General features: G+C 42.8%; 1 protein-coding gene across 1 annotated transcript; it reads right to left on the minus strand.

The window, feature by feature from the left end:
- Positions 1-4,037: 4,037 nt before the first annotated feature.
- Positions 4,038-10,017, minus strand: LOC308405791 (putative C-type lectin domain family 20 member A). Its single transcript, XM_080896536.1, has 6 exons — positions 10,004-10,017; positions 9,675-9,761; positions 8,351-8,710; positions 7,939-8,265; positions 5,132-5,229; positions 4,038-4,741 (listed from the first exon to the last, which is right to left on the minus strand). The coding sequence occupies exons 2-6, from the start codon at positions 9,709-9,711 to the stop codon at positions 4,601-4,603; spliced, it is 963 nt and encodes a 320-aa protein (XP_080752662.1). The 5' UTR covers positions 9,712-9,761; positions 10,004-10,017; the 3' UTR covers positions 4,038-4,600.
- Between the last annotated feature and the right edge of the window lie 239 nt (positions 10,018-10,256).

Here is a 10,256-nt window from a genome sequence, read left to right on the forward strand (position 1 = left end):
GGTGATATGCCTCGCACACGAAGGTCACCAGGGCATAGTTCGCACAAAGCAGCTCTTCAGAGAGCTTTACTGGTGGCCATGCATGGATACTCAAGTCCATGTGATTCTGTCATCGTGCTCAGTCTGTCAATCGTGTGACAAAACGGCCAAAACTGCTCCTGCTCCCCTACAGCCGGTTCCGTTTCCAGATGGTCCCTTTCAGCATGTGGCCGTTGACATTGTTGGACCTTTTGACCGTGGGTCGCAGGACTGCAGGTTTGCTATCACGCTGGTCGATTACTTCAGCAAATGGCCAGAAGTAGCCTTTACTTCATCAGCTACTACAGACACTGTGATTAGGTTCTTGTCTTCAGTTTTTGCACGGGAGGGAAACCCTTGTGAGCTTACGACAGATAATGGACCACAATTCACTTCATCTGCCTTTGAAAGGGGCATCAAGCACATTAGAACAAGTGTGTATCACCCTCAAGCGAACGGGTGTGTTGAAAGATTCAACAGAGTACTGAAGGACTGTGTTCAGGCTGCACAGGTGTCCCAGAAGCTGTGGAAGCCCGCGGTAACAGAGATGCTACAGAATTACCATGCTACAGCTCATGCAACAACTGGAGCAGCTCCGTTTCAGCTTCTCAGAGGGAGACCAATGAGAACAAAGCTAAATGTCCTGCCATTTCCCAAAGACACAGGACAGTATGACCAATGCAGGCCAGAGTCTTTCACCAGCAACGTAGGAATAAACGCTACACTGATGCTAAGAGGGGGGCAAAACCTCCCCAGCTTGTGGTCGGTGACAGGGTGCGGATACGTAAGCCTTTCCGAGTGGGGAAGGGAGAGAGACAGTTCACTGATCCACTGTCAGTGCAGCAACAGACTGGACTGAGCACCTTCATCTTGAGTGATGGAAAGCGATGGAATGCAGCCCGTCTCTCACTCTGCCGAGCAGAGAATGCTGAGCCGTTGCAGGCTGGTGAAGAGGTTGAAAACAACACAAGAGAAACTCCTAAAAGACCTTCTGTTCCTAACAGACCAAGACAGTTACCAGCTTGGACCAAGGATTATGTAATGAAATGAGTTAAAAAAAAAAAAGTGGGAAAATAACACACTTGAGCTGTTGGATGCTAATGTTAAGTTCCATACTGCTAGTTCTGAGGTCCAAGTATAATAGATGATTGATTTACTATGATTTATTTGTGAAGTTTTGTGACTTAAGGTTGTTCAGTTACTACAGTAACCTTAACTGTACAAGTATTCATTATAAAGGACGATTTAGGCACCATAACAAGATGGGTATGTTAAGATCACAGGTATAGTTCAAACACCCAGTAGTGTTATAGGTGAAATAGGTTCAGCAAGCAGTATTGAAATGCTGTCTGGTTGCAAAGTTTACTACTGATAATGTTATGTGCAAATAGTAATGTTACCATGCTAAGTAAGTAATACTGAGGTAGTAGAATTCTGTGAGAATGAGGAGAGATGTTATGTTTACATACACTGCTAAGATGGTGAAGGGTTGCTTTACAGGGGGACTGAATATGAACATATACTCAGTTACCAGTAGGGGGCTCTGTGACTAATAGTGATAGAAGGATAGAAGAAGAGAAGTGTATTGTGATATGTTTTGGATGGCGAACTATTGCTGAATACACGTTCCATGATAAACCAAGCCCGTCTCCGTTCTTCTGTCGAAACACCACATGAAGGACCACTGTACACAGCCTCTTAATGTGACCAATATCTTTTTACAAAAGACGCAGGTGACCATTTTTAGTATTTAAAAAGTTTGCCAGTGCTTTTCAGCTGAACTAGCATGCTAGCGCTAAGTTATCAAGTATTAGTCTAAATATCAACTGGTGCTAGTGATGTTTTGGTCTCGAAAAAAGTAGCCTAGATGTTAAACTTACCGTGCAAACTTTCAGATGAACCACAGACCGTCATAAAAACAATTAAAATCGCATATTTGTGATTTGTCCTAAAAACGTCCTTGGTAAAAGCTCGACGTTTTCTGTTCTCTCTCCACTCCGCAGACTGTGCACGCTGCTGGTTCGTTAGCTGTAGCCGTGAACCAGCAGCTCTTCTCCCGCTCCTCCCGCCCTCATCCAATCAGAGACGAGCTACAGATGCACATTCAAAATTAGGCGCACTCAGTGTTATGGCAAATGCAGATGGACCCAGGGAGCAGAACGCACGGAGGCAGAGTTGCGGTGAAGACAGTTTATTTACAGTGATGGGGAGGTTTTACAAGGACAAAGTATGTACAATAGCGTATGAATGGGGACGCGGAGCCAGGACGTGCAGGTGACGGAAACACACACAGGTAGTGCACTCGATCTAAAAAAATGATAACCGATAACCGAGAAAAGCTTAAAGTAGACTTTACAGAGAGCTTACTTGGTACTGTTTATTGCCAAAACCTCCAGACGAGGCGAAATCCTGGGGAGGAAACAAAACTTCTTACAGTCACCAGAAATAATCCAACGGCTCCAGCAGGCAGGGGCAGAATTACAGACTCTCCAAAAATGTCAATACTCGGACACTAGTCTTCTGTCAGGTAGCTCCTAAAGAACACTTCTGAAGAATGCAGCTGATGAGTAACAGGTGTGCCAGGTTCAGTGACTCACTGCCCCGCCTACCTATACAAAAAGGGAGGCACCAAAAACACATACAGACAAAAACACCATATAAGCAGAACCCAACTCCTAACAGTGCAGGCTACAGTAGCTACAGCTCTGTGGAGAGGAGGCACCATAGACATCCTATGGAAGGCACTGTTAGGTTGTTTAGCCTGTGATATGATACATTGCTGACCTAACCCAAAAACAGTAGTCTAGTCTAAGTATCACATTACAATTAAAAGAAACATAAAGAATATAAGGATTACGACTGAACAGAAGTTTTACCTAAGATATCGATAATAATAATTTCTTATAGGTTACTGTACAATAGGCTGCAAATAAGCCTGAATAATTAAAAAATGTCATTATAATTGCATATTTTTGTATAGCATAAAAATAGAGAAGTAACCTCTCAAGTTCACAATGACATTTTCTGTGAATACATTTTTATTAGCCGTATACCTGAATTTGCATAATTTCATGAATCATGTTTAAAGTAGGTCCGTTACAGGCCTACGGTATAAACTTGTAAAGTGACTTACATATAATTCGTGTATTTTAAAAACAACTGACTAAAACTATAGTTTTTACAATATTTGCATGTCAAATTAGCATAATTGTTTTGTTAGAATATTAAAGTATTTCACTGTTTTTGTTCCCAATGTTTGTAGTTTTAACAAATAAATTTGATTATAATCACACATTGATGTTGTAAATGTAACAAAAACATTCTGTTTAATAGTTTACAAAAATTCGATGTGATTGAAACAGAAAAAATGTGTTTTGGGGTTTACTATACATTTCTGTAGGGATTTTACATGGTTTATATGTCACTGCCATTTGTTACAGTGCAGAATCTGTAAACACATCAGCCATGTCCATGTCAGGGCAGCGACTGCTGAAAACTCATTTTATAGATGAGCTTTAATCTGTTTGGCTTTTGTTCCTCTAGTGTGCGTGCGTGTGTGTGTGTGTGTGTGTGTGTGTGTGTGTGTGTGTGTGTGTGTGTGTGTGTGTGTGTGTGCAGCAGTGAATGCACCGCTGTGTGGACAGGTACTCTGGTCTTGATGTGGAGTTTTATCAGACTGTGAAACACTTTGTGTTTTAAAACAGAAAATATTTGATCTGAATTTATTTTGAAAATCACCGTCACACAGCCGTCTCGTCGCTTTCACAGATTTTTCTGTGAACAGATGAGCAGCAGAAGTTTTCAGCATTTTACATTCAGATGTTTCACAAACTGTTGGATTGTCTGTCTGGGATTTCATAGCCAGTCATGTGACTGCTGTCCCGCCAATCAGCTTCACTGTATGTGAGACTCTTATTGTTTAGCATTAAACTTCATGTTGTCTCAGCCTTTATGATGTGTGTTACTGCATCAAATTCAAAATAAGAGCATAAAAATGAAGCAACTGAAAGTTCTGACAGGACAATAAAATATCAATAGACTTTATTGAATAGAGTCTACAATGAAGATGGATGCAGAGCCATGACTGTAGTTTACAGAATCAAACAGCAGCAGAGACATTTCTGAGACAGAAAAATGTATATTTAATATGATAATAGAGAGCATAAATGCGCGATTCACTGACATATACGGCATATCTACTGTTATATTGCTGGGTGCTCATTTGAACTATAAAGTATGAAGTCAAAAAGCTCAGACATCAGGCTGCTCTGAACACTCAGTTTCACCTTTTTCTCCTCTTGAACTTTCATATGTAGAGACAGGATATCATGAACATTTATATCTGAGACACAGAAGGTCCGCCCACCCGCTCACCTGCAAACTTTAGCTTCACCAATCAGAAGAAACAAAGAGGCATAAAACAGCTCATCAGACACTCTGATCTGAGCTTAGGATAAAGAAGGATGATTTCCAACTGTCAGTCATGCAAAGCTACGCTGTTACAGTCCAGCAGTCAGAGTACAGAGATGGAAATAAGTTGAATTACACAGCAGATCATCTGAGGAACATCAGCCAATAACGTTCAGACTAAACCGCCACAGTCTTCCTTCTCACTGTAAGCGGCTGTCTCCTCCTCTCTGTGGAAAACCTTCCCATCAGGCTGCGTCCTCCACCTCAGCTTCACCTCCTCAGTGACTCCTTGCTCCACCAGCTTCTCCCTCACCTGAAACACAGTTTTCACACATTAACAGAAGCTCCTCATTAATCAGCCGTTGTTTCTGTAGTGAGCAGAAAACGTTGTTCGTGCTGTTTCTGGGGGAAATGAACTAAATGAACTGGCTGGGGATGAAACTGAAGTCTGGAATTAGGCCTCATTGCCTGTCATTGGTTCACGTCGTCTCCTCACAGTAATCTGAAATTAAGTGACTTCTTCAAGTTACCAGTTAAAAAGGTTAAATAATACAAATGGATGGGATTGCATTAAACGAGCCCCGTATCTCTGCAGCTGTGTGCTGTCACGTGTCCCTGAACCTGCACAGACTCACTGCTCTCTATCATTTCACAGTAGTTATAGCGGTCTGTTCCTTGTATCGGGGCCCGTGTGACCTCTGACCTGCTGCAGGATGGATTCTTGCACTGTGGGGTCGTTCAGGTCTGCAGATCCCGCCCTCAGCTGAACCTTCACTGACCTCGAGGCTGAAGGTTTGACATCTGCAGAGAAAGAAAAGGGCCATTCAATTCAATTCAATTTTATTTATACATCACTAAATCACAACAACAGTCGCCTCAAGGCGCTTTATACTGTGCGGTAGACCCTATAGTAATACATATAGAGAAAAAACCAAGCAATCAAATGACCCCCTATGAATAAGCACTTTGGCGACAGTCAGAAGGAAAAACTTTTTCCCTTTTAACAGGAAGAAACCTCCAGCAGAACTCAGAGCTCAGGGAGGGGCGCAAATGGAAGAACGCAGTCTTACATATTTGTTTAATATGTGCATTGAAGGACATGTCCTGGTCAAAAATGACTCCAAGGTTCCTCACAGTGTTACTGGAGGCCAAGGTAATGCCATCCAGAGTAAGAATCTGCTTAGATACCATATTTCTAAGCTTTTCAGGGCCGAGTACAATAACCTCAGTTTGATCTGAATTAAGAAGCAGAAAGTTAGCGGCCATCCAGGTCTTTATGTCTTTAAGACATTCCTGCAGTTTAACTCATTGGTGTGTGTTATCTGGCTTCATGCACAGATAGAGCTGGGTGTCATCTGCATAGCAGTGTAAATGTATGCTATGTCTTCTAATGATACTGCCTAAGGGAAGCATGTATAATGTAAAAGTGCTATATAAATAAAATTGATTTGATACTTTACTTAGGCAATCAAATTAAGATAGATTTTATGTTGTTGGTTTTAAAGAACTGGATGGATATTTTAATGTATTTTTTATTTCTATTTTTCAAGAGTTGGAGAAGTGCCCTTTTTTCATAACTTGGCCTACCCTTTTTAGTTTTGTTAATATTGGCAATAGTGAGAAGTACTATGGTTGGATTCAAATGTATTTAACATAGGGCATCTAATTAAGGTAAATGTCATGTTTTTAGTTGGTAGAATCTGATGAGCAATATTTTATTTTATTATTTTTTATTTTGTTTTTCAGTTTTCCTCCTGAGTGATTGCCACCTTAACGTGGTCAGGGGGTTTGTGTGCCTCAGTGACACTAAGATCTAGACCTGCAGAAGCTGAGCCTTCAGGGGGGACACCCAAGTTGGTCAGGTTTTAGGGTAGAGGTTTGACAAAGTGCAATCCAATTACATGACAAAAACAGTTATTCAGAGCACCCCACATTCGCCTCAGCTGCCACCATGTGCCCCCTTTACATTTCTGTCTGCCCCCTCATATATGCCTGTCTAGAACCAGCCCAGCACACCTCCCCCTCGGCCTGTGCTTCGAGGTTTCTGGTAGTTAGAATGACTCGGGGGTGTTGATTCATTTAAACTAACATAATCATCCTGCTGCAACCAGGTTTCTGTAAGGCAGAGTAAATCGATTTGTTGATCAATTATTAAGTCATGTACTAACAGAGACTTGGAGGAGAGAGACCTAATATTTAATAATCCACATTTCACTGTTTTACTCTTTGGTTCAGATGTGGATACTGTATTGTTCTTTCTTTGTAATTGTTTATGTTTAAGTTGTTTGTTTTTTGTCTGTTTGGGAGCTGACACAGTCTCTATGGAGATGGGTTTTTGGGGGGGTAGCAGGAGGAGAGAAGCTGCAGAGAGGCGTGTAAGACTGCAACTCTGCTTCCTGGTCCCAACTCTGGATAGTCATATTTTGGGGGGTTTAATAAATTTGTCCATATTTCTAGAAATGAGAGCTGCTCCATCCAAAGTGGGATGGATGCCGTCTCTCCTAACAAGACCAGGTTTCCTCCAGAAGGTTTGCCAATTATCTATGAAGCCCACATCGTTTCTGGGACACCACTCAGACAGCCAGCAATTTAAGGAGAACATGCGGCTAAACATGTCACTCCTGGTCTGATTGGGGAGGGGGCCAGAGAAAACTACAGAGTCCCACATTGTTTTGGCAAAGTTGCACACCGATTCAATATTGATTTTAGTGACCTCTGATTGGCGTAACCGGGTGTCATTACTGCCGACGTGAATTATGATTTTACTGAATTTACGTTTACCCTTAGCCAGCAGTTTTAAATTTCCTTCAATGTCGCCTGCTCTGGCCCCTGCCGGTGTCTCTAGCTTCACATGTCTGAGAACAGAATCACCAATTACCAGAGTTTGACCCCCGGCGGGTGTGTCGCCGAGTGGGGAAAAACGGTTAGACACATGAACGGGTTGGTGGTGTACCTGGGGCTTCTGTTTAGGACTATGCTTCCTCCTCACCGTGACCCAGCCGCCCTCTTTCCCCAGCTGCTTGGGGTCTGCCGGGGAACAGCTAGCGGGGCCTACGCTATCTTCGGCTGCACCAGCTACAGGGGCCTGGCTAGCTATGGGTGAATGAAGGGTGCGAAGCCGAGTCTCCAATTCAGTAATCCTGGCCTCCAGAGCTGCAAATATGCTACATTTGTTACAGATATCATTACTGCTAAAGGAGTAACTAAACATCTGACACAATGAGCAAGAAAGTGCAGGAGGGACAGGTGAAGTAGCCATGGTGCACGTGAAGATTATACTATGAAAACAGAAGTTATCTAAAGGTTTTTAATTAAATTGCTACGCAGATAAGCTACTCAACTACTACTTCCTGTTCCTGTTTCAACACAGGAACAGGAAGTGATACTCTACCGCAGACAGAGCAAACACTAAATGACAGCGCCACCCAAAGCATCGGCAGTGCTGTGCCAAGAGTGTCCGGATGAGCCCAGGAGGACCAGACTGTGCAGAAACACAGAGGACAGACTCACCTCTGGAGCAGAGGAAGGGGCGTTGGTCACTACAATTATGACTGTTGAAGGAGCCTGTTGATCCGACTATTGTGGCACAGTTTACGCTGTTATCAGGCTGCCCGGGCCCCCACGGCAGGTTGGAGGCTGTGCTCGAGTTTGACCACGTCCAGTATTTTCTGTACAGTCCAATCCAGGCACCAGCAGTATCTGACAACATAGAAGCGACCTGGCTGTTGTCCTGCGTGTTGGTGATGGTGCTCAGGTCTGTGTACGTCTGTCTGCAGTAAGACTGAGCATCAGACCAGGTCATTGAGTTCTTCACCTGGATGCGTTTGTTAGTCGCAGCTGAAACAAAAGATCAGACGGATTCAAACCTGCAGCTAAAATGTTCAGTTTGTCAAACCCTGGTACCAAAGTCTGAAACACTCACCGTCATAGCAGACAAAGTAATAAGTAGCTGAGCACGGTCTTGTGGACCATGATCCATCACTAGATATTGTAACACACTCATTGGTCCCTGGCTGTCCCGGTGACCACATGTTAAACCAGGATGACTGAACTGGACCGAGGCGAGACCATTTCCAGCCGCTCTTGGAGAGTCCAATCCACGCCTCGGTGCTCCCCGCCCTTTTCTGGGCTTCCTGGATGAGAGCTGAGCTGTTAACGATGGCGAGGTCAATGTACTCATCTCTGCAGTATTGCTGAGCATCGTTCCAGGACTTCTGCAGGTCAACCAGGTGGAGCTGTCTGACTAACTGATCAGACTGAAGATGGCAGACCATCACGTAACCTGAGAGGACACGAGTCAGTCAGCGCGGTCACAGACTCACCTCAGCTCGACTATTTTAGTCATCAGGAGAATAAATTCTTTACATGCTACCACAACGCAAACTTTTTGTTGACATCTTTAAAGACGTGAATATATGTTAATATATGTGTCCTTCAAAGGATGTGTAACTCGTGTACTGGTTAAAAGCTGTTTTACGGTGCCTGTGGACACCTACACACTGGTTTCCTGCTCCAGGGCGAAACTCTCACATCAGCTTAAAAAGCTGCTTTAACAGTGCTAAGTTTGTTTTTCACTCTGGCCTTATTGCACATGTATTTGGACGATTTTTCCTCTTCAGTGTGCACAATGAAGGAAAACGACGTGTTAGTGGTCGAGGCTCAAAGCTGAACAACACGTGCACTAGGGCTGGGCCATATTATACCGTTCACGGTAATACCGGTACAATGTTAGGCAACGATAAGAAAATGAAATATCGTGATAAATATTTTTGGTCATATCGCCCTGCTCTAACGTGCACACGCACGTGGTAAAAGCAGTCAGGATCTTTTTCAGCGAGCTGACGGGTTTGCAGCGTTTCAGGCTTTCAGTCAGATTTCTACACAGAAAATAAAATCAAGACGTGTTTTTCTCAGCAGTGCACACAAACAGCCACGTTCATGCACTGACTCTTCCCTCCTTTCTTTCTTTACTCTTTTACTTCACTTTATACAAACTCTTACAAACTACCGACCATTAAACTGTCAATCAAACTTCTAACTGGACCCAAAGAAACCTTTAGAAGTTTAGTTGACATGACAAAGGTCTTTGGAGATTGTACGAGTGTTCCTGTGACTGCTTGAAGCTCGTTTACAGACACCTTTAAAATAATCCCTATGGAGCAGTTCACTTTGTGCTTTCTTTGATTTTCTGACATCAAAAGTTTTATTCAAACTGTAAATGAGGCGACTGAGATGAGTTCACAGACCTGAGAGCAGCAGCAGGATCAGTCCACACCTCTTCATGACTGAGAGCTGAAAAACTGTGAAGACGTCCTCATGAATCTCATCTGCAGCTGCTCGTTCATTATTAATCATAACACTTAAAGCAGCATCAACAAAGAGGCAGCTGTCTCTGTCATTCACTCCATTTCTATCTAATCTAATCATTCAAACAAAACTATCAAACATATTTAATATTTGAAACGTTCAACTTTAAAAATGTTGTCTTCCTTCAATTATCATCATTTTGTTTATTAGAATACCAGACAATGAATGTGTGAGATTATCAAATAAACCAAACATATGCAGAACATACCCGACACGATGAGACGTCTGTGCAGCTGTGACACAGTCAGAACTCTTCATCTGATATAAATGTCATCCTCGCTCCTCCTCCCACGTCCATCAGAGACTTTGTAAAAGTGGTTTTTTAGAAAGCAGCCCAGTGTTCATTAAAGTGCATTTGTTTAAAGATGCTCAGAGTCGTTTAACTGAAGATGACTTATTCAAAGTTATTACAGATGCAAACAGACTGACGTCTGCCCGACCACTTCAATGTTCCTTGAATA

This window comes from Rhamphochromis sp. 'chilingali', assembly GCF_963969265.1.
Source record: "Rhamphochromis sp. 'chilingali' genome assembly, chromosome: 11".
In the NCBI taxonomy this organism is placed as follows: Eukaryota; Metazoa; Chordata; class Actinopteri; order Cichliformes; family Cichlidae; genus Rhamphochromis; species Rhamphochromis sp. 'chilingali'.

Coding starts and splice junctions, on each gene's coding strand:
- LOC308405791 (XM_080896536.1), bottom strand. CDS start 9,711: ATGAAGAGGTGTGGACTGATCCTGCTGCTGCTCTCAG. Junction 8,711..9,674: donor GATCCTGCTGCTGCTCTCAG/GTCTGTGAACTC, acceptor GTGTCCTCTCAG/GTTACGTGATGGTCTGCCAT. Junction 4,742..5,131: donor AAGAATCCATCCTGCAGCAG/GTCAGAGGTCAC, acceptor ACTGTGTTTCAG/GTGAGGGAGAAGCTGGTGGA.